The sequence below is a fragment of the Pseudorasbora parva genome, chromosome 17 (assembly GCF_024679245.1).
Source record: "Pseudorasbora parva isolate DD20220531a chromosome 17, ASM2467924v1, whole genome shotgun sequence".
NCBI lineage: Eukaryota > Metazoa > Chordata > Actinopteri > Cypriniformes > Gobionidae > Pseudorasbora > Pseudorasbora parva.
The window spans coordinates 13,546,796-13,565,287 of NC_090188.1; the positions used below are offsets into that span (position 1 = coordinate 13,546,796).

Here is an 18,492-nt window from a genome sequence, read left to right on the forward strand (position 1 = left end):
ATGAGATTAAAATGAATATAATTAGTATTGTCATCATTTAAAATGCAGTAAATGGTTAAACATTTATGTGTGTTAGATGGACCTGTTGATATAAAAACTGCTTTGTCTGCAAATCTCTTAATTGTCCTATGGTGTGAATGTCTCAATCGGGGTTCAATAAATTACAACTTTTATAAACTAAAAAGAAAAACATACAAATGTTAATAAATACCTCAGGCATAATTTCACACATGTCTATTTTAGTGAATGACAATATTATTATTTTTTACATCCATATTATTTCTAAAAGTGTAGGAATTTGATACATTTTGTCACTGAAAAACATGTCCTCCGGTGTGACATAATATCCTGTTTCCTTATATATTTTAACTCGGGCAATTCCACTGTCAAGTTTAATTGAAGGACCCCATTCAAGGTCATGTGACTGTGAAGCCAATGCCAGTTATTTCTGTCACACCAGATGACACATTTCAGTAAAAATATATTTAAAAAAATAAATAAACAATGAAAGAATTTACCAAATTAGTGATCCCATATATTTCCTCAAACATCAGACTTCAAACTACACAGCATTTTTTCTTTAAAAGTACTCTTACAAAAAAATTTTTTTTTTTTTTTTTACTTATTTTGTAAACTACCCAAATGTATATTTTGTATAGTTCTTAGCTATGGACATCAGCGTAGTACCAAATTTTGGGCCCTGGGTACAAACCATCTTGCTGGGCCCCGTACCAAATACCATAGTGATAACAATGGGTGGGGTATTGCATTTTTATCATATAAACTCTTAAAATGTAAACAAAATAAGCAATTTGTACATAAATCCTATACAAATGTTAGTGCATGTATATGTATAGAAAACTGACTCGACGCCCCTGGCTATGGACTACTGGTCATGTGACGTACTCATGACAGCAGAGAGCTCGTGGCGGTAATGTAGCCAGTAGGTGGCGGTAACGCACTAATGTAGTTTTAATCCACTGTGTAAAAATAAAATATACAGAAGAAGAAAAAGGAGGAAAGGAAGGAAGTCGTATCTTTGCAGTTGACGGTACAAGATTGTGTGGTCGTGACAGGTGTGGGAACTGTTTATTTTTCGAGGATGAATTGTGCTGAGAAGCTTTTGTTTTAAGACGAAAGACCTCGAGCTGCCATGCTGCAACAACACATACTGGAGGTGGGAGGCAACCGTCTTTACAATGAATTATTAAAAAGTGACAGGTCGTGTTATTTTCCATCAAGTTACTTTAAAGCACGGTTGAATTACATCGTGTATTAAGAAGTTATGCTGGTCTATGCTAGTTTAAGGAGTTGTCCCTGGCTGCTAGGCTTGTCTTCAGTTGTTCTAGATGGTCTCCCTACCTGGCTTGGGCTAAAAAGTGCATCTAAGACTAGTTTAATATGTGTTATTTGCAGACTTTTGCATGCTGTTTTTTTGCTGAACCTCAGAAAACAAAATTGTTTTGTCATGCGAGCTATCAGAAAAGATCTGTCATCGTTTCTCTTCCCACAGTTTTCACATTGGATCTACTGATTAGCCACACTGAGAAATGTCCTTTAGGCTGTCAAGAGGACCGCCAAAAGGGAGCAGATTGCAAGATCAGTATCTTATGAAAATGTCATAATGTGACAGCCTTCCTACACAGTGTACAGGTGGTTATTTTGTAAGTGTTAAGATGCCACGACTAGAAGAGGTAGCTAATGTTGTCCTCAGGGTGCCCAGTATCTTGGTGTTGGACATGCTGTATAAATGTGACATTGACAGCTTCACGGATCATCTCAAAGCGAGGACGGAAGACATGCTCTTCAAGTACAAATATGTCATCTGGAACATTTATTACTTGGGTAAATATTATGTGATCATCATGAGTCAACATTGCATTGTAGTATTAGCTCAATATGCAACATATGACATTGTTGTTGTTGGGTCTGTCCTGCAGGTCACATAGTGAGCGCTGTGGTGCTGCTGTTGCCACTTGGACATATTATCCAGCTCTACCTGCATGTACTCTGTGCCCTGCTTCTTTACATGGGTCATCAGATTGTGAGGTGAAAATATGAACGTAAATGTCGTCATTGCATATTTTGTAAGTTATTTGTTTGAAGATTTTCTAAGGGTTTTATTTTGTTAACAGAGATTATGTAAAAGGTGAAGCTCAGTATGGCTATGATGGTGTGCTTTTTCTGGACTCTCCAGCATTGAATCGATTCGTGACTGCACTGACCAGTAAGTTAAGAGTATCACAACCCATACTGTGAGGCCACTCGGACACTTAAGCTACTCTTAAATATGTATTCATTAAAATGCACTTTATTTGCAAATGAAAATTACAAAATATATGATACAGTGGTCCCCCAACAAATTTGGACACTTAAGTTATACTTAAAATGTCTGAATTGAATTGTATTGCATTAAATACAAAATATCAGACCAAGTAGCATCTGTAAAAATCTCAAAACAATTTCTAAATATTTTATATTTCTTTATATTTCATGGCTGAATGAAGTCAGTCAATAAACATATTCCACATAAGTCTGACAACTGAAAAATTGTTGCTAAGGCTTTCTGTTTTTGTCTTCATTTTGGACATTTTCTCTATTACTTCATATGAAACTTTAAAACATTACCATGAAACAAACTTAATTTTTTTTTTTATGTTTTAATTGAAAAGTGTGTTTGTGCTATGTGTAATGTAATATGTAATAAATGCCCCTGATTTTTTTATATATATATATATATATATATATATATATATATATATATATATATATATATATATATATATATATATGTGTGTGTGTGTGTGTGTATGTGTAATATGTACACATTGTGCTACCTTTCCCTAAAAATGTGATGATAGTGCTTAAGAAACAAGGAATTTGTATTGTGTTTTTGTATGGTTTTTGCAATGACACAGTTACCTTTGAAATATTTGTGCCTGTCAATATTGATTATGTCTTTTACAGTTTGTGTCTGTGTGATCACCTTCAGGTCAAATAATAATTAGTACGCTGTGTGCGTTCCTCATGCGGACTCAACGTGTGTGGCTGTTCTCAGCACACTTGCTCCCTCTTCTGGCACGTGTGGTTTCTGTCCCTGCGGACTGGCTCCTCACACTCTCCTCTGTGTCGATGATGATCACAGGAGTTGAGGTTGTTGTCTTTCTCCTCGCCAACCTCTTTGTGCCATATAGACTGGCCAGAGCCACTTACAGAGAAATAATGGAAATAGAGGTAGAACACTAACACACCTGCATCTCTGCACATACATCGTCTCGGTTCTTCTTTTCTCAAACTCTTTTGTTTCTGTAGGTGACTGAGTTATACAGACTGATGGCAGTTGGATTGTCTCTTTGGCATGGCTTTGCTGTGCCTGTATTGTTTAGTGTTTTCTGGTTTGTTCTGTTCGGAGTGCAACTTATCACCAATTTTGGCACTATTGCTACTGTCCAACAGGGACCGCTCCTCTACGTCCTGACCAGGTAAACTGCAGGGCGCTCAATCTGCCATATGAAATGTGAATTGAATCTGAAGTGTGTGTGTTTTACAGTGTATCCGAATGCTGTGCTAGCCCATACTCCCTGCTTGGCCTTACATTTGTGGTGTCTTATACGGCTCTGGGACTCCTGAGTCTCTGTAAGTTCTACCTTGGAGGATTCAACGCTCTCCAGAACCATAATGTCATGCACAGGTAAGAGAAGATGGTGAACATTTATTGTGTACATGTGTTTGCTCAGTTCAAATGTTTGTTTTTATATATTGTAGGGGTGTGACAGAGGGGGTGACTCTGCTGCTGCTGGCACTGCAGACTGGGTTATTGGACATGGCAGCTCTACAGCGCTGCTTTCTGCTTTTCATCATCCTCTTCATCGTTCTCACATCTACTCTACAAAGCATGAGTGAGATCACAGAGCCTGTTGTCTTGGGGCTCGGAGCCAGTAGAAACAGGTATGTCAATCCATTTACAACCTAAACAAATGAGAGTATTAATGATGGATTGGAGCTATGACAGTATCATGTGACACATGCAAGAAAATGGCATGCAATATCATATAAACGTGTTTGTGAATTTTTTTCAAATGTGTCTCTCAACAGTTATTATATAATAATAAATTATGTTTTGTGCACTGATTCTAGTCTTATTCATGTATGAATTAATGTACCTATTTTCCTTTTGGGTTACATCCAGATCCAGGGTCCAAAAACAAATTAAAATTAAATAATGAATTTATGATGAAACAGTTTAATTCATGTATTTAATTCACTGGATTATCCAAATAAATAGCCGTAACTTTGTTAATAATTGTGATTTGTGAACTATACCTAAAAATGAATTTTCAGCAGCCAATACTCCAGTGTCACATGTTCAATGTTACATGATCTTTAGAAATGATGGTAATATGCTGATTTAATGCTCACAAAACAAGTTTTATATCAATGTTGAGAGTGATTTTGCTGCCAAATATTTTTGTAGAAACTGATACATTTGATGAAAATACAGAATTTATTTAAAATAGAAATAGTCATATATTAAAGGGGTGGTTGTATGCAATTTCACTTTTTTAACTTTAGTTAGTGGGTAATGTTGCTGCTTGAGCATAAACAGTATCTGCAAGGTTACAGCTATGAAAGTTCAATGCAAACGGAAATAATGTTACGGCAGTTTATTGCCTACAAAAACGTCCGGTTTGGACTACCAACGAGCTTCTTCCCGGGTTGGTGACATCATAAACCCTTGCTATTCACCGCAGGTGTGACTTCTGCCCGTAATGGTAAGGGGTGTGGCGTTTCCGGACAACCTGTGCTTAGCACTTCAGCTAGTAAAAATAAATGAAACTACATTTGGCCATCTAAACAATCTAACACCTTTGCATTTTTCGGAGGGATGGGTTTCATGGAAGCAGGAAGCAAACGAGACGGTCAAAGGACAGTGGAGACAGTGGTGTGGAATAAAGGTCTAATATAAGAAAAATATTTAGTATTAAGACGTTATACTGCGCCCCATAAACACAACTAAGCCTAGAAAAAAAACATGGAACCACCCATTTAACACTTTGCAGTTATTTTTTCTGGAAATTCAATCCAATCTCACGTACACCTTTACTGTGATATAAAATGTCTTATCCAGTATACCGGTAATGCTTGATCAAATCCAATATGATCTTTCTCTCTCCACAGGAGTGTGTGGAAGCACTTGCGTGGTTTATCTATGTGTGGGTTTCTGCTGCTGTTTCCAGGATTCATGGCCTATAAGATCTCACAGTTTTTCAATATGGATTTCTGGCTGCTGATTTTGGTCTCGAGCTGTATGCTTACATCACTGCAGGTATGCTCTGTTTTCTGAACTTGTGAAACAAATGAAATAATGGATTTAATTTTATTTCAGTGAAATCCCAGAATGCTGTGCTTTATAGTAATCTTTTATATGTCTCTTAGGTGACAGGCACTCTGCTGATCTACAGCCTGTTCATGGTGGAGGTGTGGCGCGGCGCAGCCCTGCCCGGTTTGGATGAGATTGTTTATTATGTGAACGGAGTGTGTCGAGTGCTGGAGTTTGCGGTGGCTGTGTGTGTGGTGGCATACGGGGCGTGGGAGTCACTGTGGGGAGAGTGGAGCTGGATGGGAGCGTCGGTTATTATCATCCACTCCTACTGCAATGTGTGGCTACGTGCCCAGGCTGGCTGGAAAAGCTTCTTGCTTAGACAGGAAGCCGCTCGCAAAATCAATGTATTGCCACGGGCCAGCGTAGAACAGCTACAGGATCACAATGACGTCTGTGCCATCTGCTTCCAGGTCAGAACAAGCACTAAGTGCAGAGGTTCTGCATGTAAATGTTAGTGTAGGGTCAAGTTTTTTCCTCATGGTTGACTTGTGTGTAATAATATATTGCAGTACAAAAATGCAACCTTATGTTGCAACCTTATGCAACGAGGATAGCGACAGTATGCATCATGTAGAGATTAGACATTTTATTTAACATCAGATATGGTAAAAATAAAATGCGCTATTTAATAATAAAAACAATATTTAAAATGTATGTAGTCAGGAAAAATACAAATGCAGGTTTAACATAATTCTGCAGAATTATGAAAATGTCTATTTCAGTGTCACCATTGACCTGTGTTTGGTGTAGAAGGACCAAATCTAAGCCCATTCAAGTCTATTCCTGATATAATATAAAATTTAGCATTTTAATGAACAGTACTTTTAAGTGCCCCTATTATGCTTTTTGTTTTTGTAGGTCACCTGTAATAGGTTTACATGCAACCATGGTCAAGAAACTCAGTGTGTCTAAAACAGATCAATCCAAGATTTGGTCTCTTTAAACTCCTCCTTTCAAAGCTTTTTGGTCGATCGGATCACATTTGGACGATGCTAAATACAGACGTAAACAGCGTTTAGAACATTTTGAGCTTGTCCAATTTCTAACCACTTCCAGAGGTAGTCGAAAAAGCTTTAGTAGTGGTCAAATGTGTTTGAACAGACACAAAAGAACACCTGCTCTCCACCTACTGACCAAACATGTTAGCATTATGGGCAGCGCGCTAGCAAGACGGGATTTAAACTTTGCCGGCTAAAGACAGACCTAAGTTTCGATTGAAGACAAAAACGTACAAAGCAAAATGTTCTCCTGATTTCTTAAGTGCGCACACAGTTCTGTCATCTTGCAGCTATCAGAGCAGAAACAAAAGCTGCTGCTTTCCGTACGTTTTTCTGTCGTCTGCGGACGCATTCATATGTAAATTGCGTTTGCTTATTTCATCCACTAGATTGAAAGATCTGGAAAAAGCCCATACATGTACCAGCCCATAGACCCTCCCCTCAAAGAAATCAGGACAGAAGTGGTTAAAAAAAAATTGGCTAAAACACCAGGTGTAAATTGGGATTGCGTCTCCCTCATCTACTTGTGATCCAATCAACCATAACACATCTTCATACCAGGGGCCTATTGCACAAAACTAGGCTAAGGGATTAAGCCGGAATATCTTGGTGATCCTGGCTCAATTTATCCGCTAATATACAGTTATCTTTCATTATCGTTATCATTCTTGGTGTGAGTGTGCCTTCAGGGTACGTTTACACGACAGTGGTGTACTAAATTTTGCATACAGATGACAAGATCACCAAGATATCCCGGCTTAATCCCTTATCCTAGTTTTGTGCAATAGGCCCTAGGTGTAAACAGGGCCTGAGAGCCTACTTTTATCTGATTGGTCAGATGGTCCAGTCTGTTGCGATTTGTTCTACCACTTACAAACTAAACGAAACACCTTTTTACTATATCTGTATTGCAGCTCCGGAGGCTTCCTCCGTGCTTGTAAACACAGTGATATGAACAGTTAACATGGCATTGTTGTGTCCAGACAGCCAATAAAGACCATAGACTGGCATTAACCAAATTTCTTAAAAACCCAAGTAGGTTTGAGCAGGAAGTAAGACTGGAATTACTGACAACTCGTTCCAGGCAGTTCAGAATCACTTCTTTCTTTTGGAAGACAATACATTCATTTGTTGTGCATTTTGATCTTTGAAACTATTATAACTTTTACACTCCCAAACTGCTAAATAATACACTACACAAAATGTAATGTAATATCTGAAAAAGCATAATAGGGGCTCTTTATGTGTAAGACATAATAATTTAAAAACTGTGTATTGTTAAATGAAGTGTATTGTTATATTCCTAGTTTTTATACTTTAGAGGTAACATAAATGATGACAGTATAGGATCCTAGGGAAGTATTCAAATTAAACTTTGCATCACGATGATCAAATCCATTTTAACTTATTTTTTCCTAACCTGCAGGATATGACATCAGCAGTGATAACATACTGTGGTCATTTCTTCCATGGCAACTGTTTGAGAAAGTGGCTTTATGTGCAAGAGACATGCCCCATGTGCCATGCCTCCATCAAACCCTCCTCGGCCAATATGACGTCTACGGCAAGTGAAACTCAGCCGACACACCAAAACCCACCTCCATCAGAGCAACACCCTCGTCCTGAGTCCCATGAGGAGGAGGAGGAGGAGGAGGAGCAGGGGGAGCAGGGATCACATGTTGATGATGCAAGCTCTCCAGAGAGGAACTGTGAGGAGTCTAACAGGAAAAACTCTAACTTCGAGACAAATTGTAGCATGGAGAGTCTCCAACGCTTGCACTGTGGTGCAAATGGTGATTCCCAAAGCGTGGCAAATCCTGTACCAAGCTGCTCATCAGATGGGGATTCTAAAGTGGCTTCGCAGGAGCTTAGGGAAGCGGACTGAAACATAAGCTCAGCCAGAGAAGCATAAACAGAGAAACTGCCATTGCATCAAGACAGTCTGACAGTGGCAGAAATCATCTTCGTTAGGAAACCTAAAAGAGGGATATAACAAAGGAACCCATAACAGAAGAGGGTTACAAATAACTGTCAGAATAGCAGGTATATGATTTACTCAGAAGACGTCCTGATGATTGTGTGCTTGGACTGATCCTATTACAGCACCTCAACAGTGTTAGTTTATAGAAACCAAATGATATTCATTTTTAAAAATCTTTTCTTGACATTTGTTAAGACATAATGTTGGATGATTCGGTGATGATTGTCCAGTCAGGGGAAGACATGAAAGATATCACACACACACAAGCAAATTCACGTTGGCAGTTAACTAAGTCTATAGTTTTTTATGTGTTATTTGGGCATCTAAAGGACTTTTCTGATTGAGTGATTTCAGAAACTGATTATGGTACGTCAGTGTACATCTTAGTGATGCATAACTGTTAATATGTGTGCCTCTGACTTTTCTGAATTGCTCAATTTTGTTTTTATTTGATCTGAAATGAGGTGGTTCTCTCAATTACAATTACATTATGGTTTGTGGATGAGTTCTGCCATAATGAATGGATAATAGACTGTCAATGAAGTTGTGTTCTGTGCAAGGGAAGGCCATTGTTAACGGGGAGATTCCAGTTAAGACTACCTTTAACAGAGCAGAGAATAAAGATGAAACGCTTCTACAATCACACGTTTAAAATCGGTGAGTGAGATTTGGAGACTGTTCTGTGTCCAGTTTTTGTGTTTCTTCAATTGCCTTAATGGTGTATGATAATTAAAACAACTGACGTTATTGTTAGCGGTTTTCTTTGTGAATCTTTTAACGACTCACAATGACTTGCAGACTCCTGAGCTTACTTCTGCTACAGAATAAAAAATAAAATAAAAAATCCTCTCAATTAAAACATTAAAACTTGCAATAGCTGTTTTATATCTCACATTTTTGAGTTTTGAGATAAAAAGTCAAAAAAAAAAAAAATTGTTGCAAAAAACGAGCATCAATATTCTTTACACTTTACATTATTGGGAATAATTTAGCAACAAGGCAAAAATAGTGTCAATGCTTAGTCCATTAGGGCTCATCATGGAGAAAATCCACAGATACTTTGATAAATACCAATTAAACGTTTGTAGTTTCTGTCTACTTGGTAATTGAACCTATACATGTTCTGTATGTTGCAATTACACACATATCCTGGTGTTTAAAATCTGGTAATATTTTTGTGTATATTCCTCATTGTAATACTATACTTTCTTTGTACCTAGAGGTAGCATGTGATTACCATGAATATGCTGTTCACTGAATACCAGTACATCACAAAAAATCCCACAGAGCAGTGGGTTCTCAACCAAAAAGCATCCAGATGATTTTAAACAAGAATTAAAAAGCCAGAGCAACTAAAAATCAATACATTCCTTATTGTAATTTTATTAATATAAATTACTTTAATTCACCCCCTCAAAACGACTGAGCCTAATTCAATTGTAAATTAATCATAAATTATTTTCTTTTTTTAAACACGGACATTTTTATAATGAATATAACATTTTTGTAGTTATGCCTAGCTAAAATATTTAATGGGGTAGAAATTGTAGTTTTTTTAGTAACATTTATATAAATAAATAAAAATCCTTATCCTTAATCCAGTTAACCAAGATCAACTAGAAAATGTTGAGATCGAAATGTCCTGAGGAACCTAGTGGTCTCCCTTCACCCCATATGACCACAGGGCTTTCATGACGTCAAACATACAACGGAATTATCATTTGATACCACAGTTGTAATTTAAGTATTTTTAAGTAAAGGCTCAAATCACTTCCCTTTACAAATTTCTTATGACCATTGTCTAGGTTCTTTGTACCAGGACCATTATCTTTACTTTTCATGTAATCCAAAATAAATCTTTTTCCAAAGAATAACATAACAATTGTCCTTGTCTTAATAATGATTTTATATATATATATATATATATATATATATATATATATATATATATATATATATATACACTTTTGGATGAAAAAGGGGTGAGTAAAATATAAGAAATGTTAATTTTGAAGTGAACTTATTCACTGTAATTTTATATAATTTATTTATAATTATTTTATTTTCTATAGGCCTATCATTTTTAACGCTGCCAAGGTTGTCATCCAGCGCTCACGGTGGCGCTCGGCTCATTATTGCGCTTTGATTCGCTATTTAATTCGCACGATTAGAAGAAGCAGCTAAGAAGTGGCTAACAACAAGCTCACGGACATCTTGTCAGAAAGAGAAGTGTACACACATCAGCATTACAGTCATCGACAGGGATCAGGGCCTGTCTGTATTCACACGTTTGATTGCCATATCATTTTTAGACATTGAATGCAAGCTATATTTTTGACATCCTGACATTTTTAATGTTAGTTTTTATCTAGGCAGCTGGCTAGCTCTCAGGTTAGCTCACATATTGAGAAAGAGAGCGAGATTTAGGGCGCTAGTTATTCAGGAGCCACTACACCCAGTGGGAAGATGGCGCTTAAACGAATCCAAAAGGTAAGTGGGACATTGTGTCGAGTATAAATATATATGCCAGACCTATTATGAACCAGGGAATCATGAATGATTTAAGTCATCTAGCCGCGTGTTGGCGTATTGCTTATAAAGCGAGTGTGTGCCTATTCTTTATACAAGCGACGAACGAGTTGATTGTATGTGTTTTTATAAGAATATCAAACCTGTCGTTTTATTGATTATTTTTTCATGCCACTTTCAGGGAGTGTGAATACAGGGCTTGACAGCTAAAAATGTTTTACGGAAGACTATACGTCGTATTATAAAATATTTAATTAATTGTATTAAATGACAGATCTTTCACAATATCGATATTTAAACTAATAATATTAATAATTAAAAATACTACTAGAACGTTGGCAATTTATGTCGTGATGTGGTTATAAATTTCATACTTATGAAAGGAAACGAAACAAAAACTAAACGTGTCTGTAAATCTGGTCTTGATTATTTTATTTTTTTCACGATAATAACGTTACCTAAAAGTTTTGAAGTCTCCTTTACACTACCCCTTTTTAGTTGACCTTTAGGGACTGCAAGGTTTAATCCATATTATGAAGTAAACCTATCAAACAATATCTATTCTGTGTTTTAGTGTGTTGGGAAATTCAAACTTGTTTGTAGTTGTGCAATTGAAAAGCTCTAGAATGATGACAGGCTGCTACCCCCCTGTCATTAAAAAACCCTCAGGTGTCTTCCCACCCAACTGACATGTTGAAATAAAAATAAATGTAGTGCTCTTAAAGTGGGGAGCGCAGACGGACATGCCTGTGGGCTCGTTCAGGTTGTGTTCCAGCTCTTCTCCCTCATGACCCCTCTCTAGAACTATAAATACACTGTGCTGCAAAACATTCAATCTGTTGGTTTCATCTTGCTGTCACTATAGTGATAAAAGAGGCCAGCGCCATTATTGACCCTTCGTTATGGAGAGTCTGCATCTTTTCAGTAGTTCTGCATGCTTGTGTTTCATGTTGCAATATTTTCAACTCATTCTGTCTCTTCCCTGTAGGAATTGACTGATTTGGCACGTGATCCTCCTGCACAGTGTTCAGCAGGTCCAGTGGGGGATGATGGTGAGATCCCAGACTTCACATATATTGTGATGTTTAGGGGTGTAACGATACACTTATGTCAAGATTTGATTACATATAGCAGTTCTGAACTCACAATACAATACTTTTATTGCGATTACTTTAACCAAAATAAAGAAGAGAGTATTTTTTTATATAAAAAATGTTGTTACCAGGACCCACAAATATTTCCCCCATTGCATGATTACACATTATATTCAATAAGTAGTTTAAAATAGTAATGCCACTGAAATTCCGCAAACTTAGATTATTTTTCCTTACACAGTACTCATTCTTTCAGTTAAGGCATTCGTTGGATTTCTTACACAGACAAGCTGCTCACACACAGGCTCTCGTCACGCCTGTGCCACTATTAAAGGTGCAGTGTGTAATATTTATGAGGATCTACGGACAGAAATGCAGTATAATATACATAACTATGTTTTCAGTGGTGTATAAAGTGGTGTACTCATTTGGAATTAACCATTTCTATCTGCATACACCGCTGGTCCCCTTACAGTGAAGTCGCCATTTTGCGGTGCCATGTTTCTACAGTAGCCTTAAACGGACAAACTACTCTACAGAGCGCTAGCTATTCTCTGCTGTCTCGGACGACATCTTTGTCCTGTGTTGGCCACCGTAGCTTCTCTATGTGCTTCGAAAGGGAGGGGTGGGCGGTTTCAATTTCCAACCTTTCCACTAGAAAGCACTAAAATTTACAGTGCACCTTTAATGTAGCCTAGAAATCTAGACGCGCCCTAGCGGCAGCAAATCTAATCTGCCTGCGAGTGTCATCTAGCAACTCAATACGCTTCTGAGCTGTAATCGCCAAACTCTTGCCAGGCCAATCACATCGTGTATAGAGTCGGTGGGAGGGGCCATAATGACGACAGCCGAGTTGCGTTTGTGTGCTTCTAGTAAACACAGAAACTGGCGAACAGCGGTCTTTCGAATCAGCTTTGACCGCGACTCTGGAAGACTTGGAGTTAAGCTTTTCTCTGAGAAAAGAACAAAGAACGGCACTGAAGTCATTCTTAAAAAGGGAAGATGTGTTCGGAGTTTTGCTGACCGGATACGGCGAATGTTTAATCTACCAACAAGTTCTGTTTCACCTTCATTGCTCTGGTTGGTTGTAGCGCTATCATATCGCGTGCAGAGGGAGTTTGAAAGACAACCGTTTATCCCGCCCCTCGGATTGAGTCCTGTCAATGGTGAGTTTCCAGACCAAACATCTTGATGTGGGTCTGGCTACTTTTAATGCACTATACATATAAGAATATATCTAAATATCTTTGAATAATCATGCTACTAAAACTAAATATAAAAATGCCGTTCCAGCGTGCGCTTCAGATGATCAATGCAATCAATCACAGTTCTAATCGCAAGAAATCATGTCAAAATGACGATCCCAGTGCAGAATGACATTTTTGGGGGATTTTTAAAAAAATGTTTTAGAGGAGTTTGCCTTTAAATGCAGGGACAGAAATCTCTTAGGTTTCATTAAAAATATATTAATTTGTGTTTTGAAAAACACAAATTTTATAGGTTTGAAACTACAGGGTGAGTATATGATAACAGAATTAACATTTTTCAATGATGAATTATACTGTAAATACAGTAAGCCTAGACTTGGATAAAACTAACTATATTGCAAAACATTTAATTTACATGATACCTACATATCATCACAGTTTTCTTTGACATTATCTCAATATAAGAATGTATCGTTACACCCCAGCAGAGTTTATGGCTGTATGTATTTACTGTAAACTGATGCTGTACATGCGATCTCTCCTGCAGTGTTCCACTGGCAGGCAACAATCATGGGGCCGGTGAGTACAATAAAAGCATGGCTGTAGAAAAATGTTGCTAATTAGCATAATACTGACACTAAATGTACACTACCGTTCAAAGGTTTGGGGTTCGTAAGATTTTTTTGACGTTTTTGAATGTTTCTTATACTCACAAATCACCAGTTATTCGATGGAGAACGCAGTAAAAAGAGTAATTTTGGGAAATAAAATATTCAAATAGAAATTATTTTTTTAAATTTTAAAATGGTATTTATTCCTATGAAAGCGACTCTGAATTTTCAGCATCATTACTCCAGCCTTCAGTGTCACACGATCCTTCAGAAATCATTTTAATATGGTGATTTGGTGGTCAAGAAACTTAATATTTTATTGTAAGCCATGATACATTTTTATTCAGGATTCTTTGATGAATAGAAAGTTCGAAACAGCATTTAGTTCAAATAATCTTTTGTATCTTTAAATGGCTTCACTGTAACTTATCAATTTAATGTGCTGTGATTTCTGTGGGGGAAAAAGAAAACCATACTGACCCCAAACTTTTGAACATAATTGTAATTTTTCCCCCTTTTTTTACATAAATACAGAATGAAAGTCCATATCAAGGTGGTGTTTTTTTCCTAACCATACACTTCCCAACAGATTACCCCTTTAAACCACCAAAGGTGAGAAATTTGCTTTAAAAAACAACAACTTCCCTCGTGTTTGTTTATAGGTGTGTATAACATTCTTTTTTATATATTTCTTTTTTTTAATGTTTAGGTTGCTTTTACTACAAGAATCTACCATCCTAACATTAACAGTAATGGCAGCATCTGTCTGGACATCCTCAGGTCCCAGTGGTCACCTGCACTTACTATTTCTAAAGGTACATGCACAATAATAGGATGCTGTTTTATTGGAAAAAGATTGTTTTAGATTTTCGACAAGTTCCATCACAAAATATAAGCGAACCAGGACTATATGTATCACTTTCGCAGGACACAGACCATCTAGTCTAATATCTTCGCCTTTTCCCGAAGTTTCAAAGCAACTGACGCTTATCGTAAAAGGTCTAGAGCACATTTGATCTTCTGCTAAATTACTGGCATGAGTGAAGTGCGCTATACATATTAACTTGACGTGCGTTATCAAGCACAGACTGTGTTAAATAAAATTTGACATGCAAATAAAAAGTTATGTATCCTAGTCCTAAAGCGTTTTCCTACTCTACGTTGAAAAGGATGTGAGTGAAGATTTGGGAAAAGAAACGATATGTCAAGTAGAATAATTCATGAAAAAAATCAGGTGAACGGATCGCAAAATAGAATGCAAAGCCTTCATTTGTGTTGTAATATTCATCTAAAACAGAATTTGTGTACAAAAAATATGATAATTGAACCAGTTAGTCCTAATACTTTCAAACAGACCAATTACAGATTGTACATAAGATAGCTCCGGTCAACTAATTTAATTGGACAAGCAACATGATATTTTGTGTAATTGAGTTTTCAGTGCTGTATGTTGTGTATGTTGTCACACAATGTACTAATTTGTCCTCTCTGTAGTTCTCCTGTCCATCTGCTCACTCTTATGTGACCCCAATCCAGACGACCCTCTTGTGCCAGAGATTGCCAGAATCTATAAAACAGATACAGAGAAGTGAGTACAGACGAACAAGTACTTTTACATGCATGTATACGCCAATGTAATATGTTGTTTTTAAATTGTACATTTGCTGTTTTTAACATTTCATTCTTAAATATTTGTTTATATTTTGTTAACCTTTTTTTTTTTTACTGTTCATTTGTTATCTTGCATCTCCTATTATTTCATTTGAACTGAAACAGCTAGTGAGTCTCTTTATTATTATTATTATTTATTTTTTTCCAAGACTGTAGAGCACCACTTATTTTTGATAAGTGAAAGAGAATTATTTATTTGCTAGACAAGCCAATTATGGTTATTTTAAATCGGATTAAAAAAATACAGTCAGCACTAAATAGAATCAGATGAGCTTGCTACACAGATTACAGCAGTTTATCACAGATAATATCAGCATCAAGCATTCATTGAACAACATTATGTAGTTGTAAAAACATGTACAAGAGAGATGGTTGTGGGCATAATTTTTGCACACTAGGTATTTTAAAAGTAATTTGAACAGTTTGACATGCAATAGAAGTGAATAGACCTTTCCTTTTCTAACACGCCATGCTCTATCAGGTATAATAGAATGGCAAAGGAATGGACAGAGAAATATGCCATGCTGTAGGTGAAGGGCAACTCTGCACTATGAACATTAGAGGTACCGTAGAGTGAGTGAAGCACTGCAAACTGTTGCTTCCGGTGTGGTGGAGCATGAGCGTGTGGCTACAGCAGGTGTGCATCACTAATACATGCTATCACGTCTATTCTGAAATGACTGAAAAAAGCACAGGAAAGTCAGATTTGCTTTTATCTTTCTCAAATGCAGTGGCGTCTAGTGAGGTGTTAGCCTTACTGTAAACCTTACTGTAAGCATGGCTTTTAATCAGCCATAAAGTCTTACAGTAGCATGATGTTTTTGTTAGATACGTAATGTAAAAAATGGGCAAAAATGAGCTATAAATTGTAGTGGCTGAGCATTTTTGTTTTGTGTGAGCTAGTTGTAGCACTGCATGAGAAGCACCAGAATGTAGTATATAGAATATAGTATACACTAATTCAACTATAAGCATCTGAAAAATAAAAGTACATTTTTGTTGTAAGTGAAAATAGGGAAGTTAAAATGAATTTAAATACATTAGAATTAAAGGCTCAATAAGCGATTTCTAAAAAAAACTAAATTTAAATCAACACCAAAAAATGTTTTTGCCAGTATTTGCTTGATGTTTGTTCTTGTGTGTGCTGAAAAACAATTGTTTATTCTAGGGCTGTCGATGAATGATAATTTTGCACTTAAAAAATGTCCCCCTTTCTTCCCTTCCAGTTAAACGTGTTGCAATTAGTGCAACAACCATTTTTTTTTCTGTAACCCTTTGGCTGTGTTACAGTATATGATCATGCTATCATTCATTCAAATGCTATAAGAAAACTAAAATTGGTAATGTCTGTGAAGCTGCTCTTTTTGAACAAACACCGAAATGCCGCTTCAGACAGCGTGCCCGCAGCCTTAAAAAGCTGCTGCTGTCTTTCATTAATGTTAAAACAACAAACGACAAATCACTTGCTGCTCTTGACTGAATAACTTTTGAAGCTTTAATAAGAATTCATCTATATTCAATCATTTAATTCAAGTCCATTTAATCCACCAGACATCAGTACTGGTATCAATGTTACTTGCCTTCACTCAGTGCTTAGTAAAAATATGCCATTAAACAAATATTTAAAATATACCGTCTTCATGTTATTTCTACATTATTTTGCAGATTCAATATGTTAGTATTACACTGTAAAATACATTTTGAATAAAAATTCAGATGAATAAATTTGGAAGAAGGGCTACGATCAGGCAAGAGCTAAGAACCACGTTCATATTGGAAAAGCTTTCCAGCACTAGAGAGGCGAAAGAGAGCGGGAAGACCTGAAATGGACACTGAGGTTGCTTTGTTTCTTTTCCATACGTTAATAACATTGGGTTTGCTATTTTTCACAGAACCGAAAAATGCTGCCACTGTTGTTAAATCACGGCTAATTCATCCACACTTGCACGAGTTGTCTGATGCAGTTGTCTATGTTGCATAGCGTGGTCATTATTTTGGGTATCGACAGTGTTTCTAAAGAAATTGCTTACTGCAGGTGCAATTACAGGTTTACTGGAGTCATCAGAAAACTGCATTTTGGAAGCAATGACTGTTTGAAGGATCCCTGGATTTCAAATGCTTACTGTTTTTCTGTCCTCTTTGCAGATACAACAGAATAGCGCGGGAATGGACTCAGAAATATGCCATGTGATGTTGGCTGGACACATTAACAAACTGTTTGTTCTCTCATGTTTTGGACACTGTTGCAAGACCATATTTCTCCATCTGTCTCTTATGGAGGCATTACCCCAGTTTTATGCTCAAACAGGAATGCAGGCCAGCTTTCTGGCCTTTCCACACTACAAAGTCTTGAGATGGACCTCGTCAGTCTAACTGAAGCTCATCCACTCGCAGCTCTGCCTATCTTTGATCTCTACCAATCAACTCGTTTCACTTCACAACACGTCATGCCTGTATGACCACAGTGTATTCTCTCTGAGCTGCTCAGAGAGAGAATGTCTTTAGGTTGTTCTGCTTTTTTTGGGGCCTTACTCCTGGAGTGCATGCAATCACAGGAGAAAAGGTCAGATGTTGTACGTCAGTAAGAGATTGGGACCGATTCCTATATTGTGCTTGATTGTAAAGATTTGCAACATTCGGATCAGCTCTTGGCCCAACCTTTCACAGCTGTGACACTGAAATACAACTCACTCGATTGGCTTAAGTATCTATTTAAAGTCCCGCTACTTTTTCCCTTCAATAAAGATGCATAACTCATTATACTATGTGGTTCTGTTTTTCTGTTATACTTTTCACTATGTTTAATGTTGTTTCACTATGTTTAACTATTAAAATTAATGTTGATTAGATGTGTTTTAATGGATCATGTATCATTCAGAGTTTTAAAAAATGTTTATACGGTTTGGTATGGACCAAGGAATTTATTATTATAAGATTAAGATGAAAAACACAATTAAGATGATCTTGATTTTTTGCAAGCCTGTTGAGAAATTTGTTTTTATAATTTTTTATTATAT

General features: G+C 36.8%; 2 protein-coding genes across 4 annotated transcripts; both read left to right on the forward strand.

Moving 5' to 3' along the window:
• Positions 1-1,014: 1,014 nt before the first annotated feature.
• On the forward strand, positions 1,015-8,423 carry zmp:0000000662 (RING finger protein 145). 2 transcript variants are annotated; one of them, XM_067421636.1, is made up of 12 exons: positions 1,015-1,177; positions 1,514-1,664; positions 1,766-1,845; positions 1,941-2,049; positions 2,136-2,227; positions 2,993-3,234; positions 3,313-3,482; positions 3,551-3,691; positions 3,766-3,948; positions 5,179-5,326; positions 5,437-5,793; positions 7,808-8,423. In XM_067421636.1, the coding sequence occupies exons 3-12, from the start codon at positions 1,800-1,802 to the stop codon at positions 8,264-8,266; spliced, it is 1,947 nt and encodes a 648-aa protein (XP_067277737.1). In that variant the 5' UTR covers positions 1,015-1,177; positions 1,514-1,664; positions 1,766-1,799; the 3' UTR covers positions 8,267-8,423. The 2 variants fall into 2 exon arrangements, with proteins under 2 accessions (XP_067277737.1, XP_067277736.1); XM_067421635.1 differs by having other exon boundaries at positions 1,514-1,845.
• Positions 8,424-10,526: 2,103 nt separating this feature from the next.
• Positions 10,527-18,237, forward strand: ube2d3 (ubiquitin-conjugating enzyme E2D 3). 2 transcript variants are annotated; one of them, XM_067421300.1, is made up of 8 exons: positions 10,527-10,852; positions 11,880-11,943; positions 13,741-13,772; positions 14,339-14,416; positions 14,514-14,619; positions 15,299-15,392; positions 15,957-16,038; positions 17,621-18,237. In XM_067421300.1, exons 1-7 carry the CDS (start codon positions 10,829-10,831, stop codon positions 16,003-16,005), a joined length of 447 nt encoding a protein of 148 aa, XP_067277401.1. In that variant the 5' UTR covers positions 10,527-10,828; the 3' UTR covers positions 16,006-16,038; positions 17,621-18,237. The 2 variants fall into 2 exon arrangements, with proteins under 2 accessions (XP_067277401.1, XP_067277402.1); XM_067421301.1 differs by lacking the exon at positions 15,957-16,038 and having other exon boundaries at positions 10,531-10,852.
• The last annotated feature ends 255 nt before the right edge of the window (positions 18,238-18,492 follow it).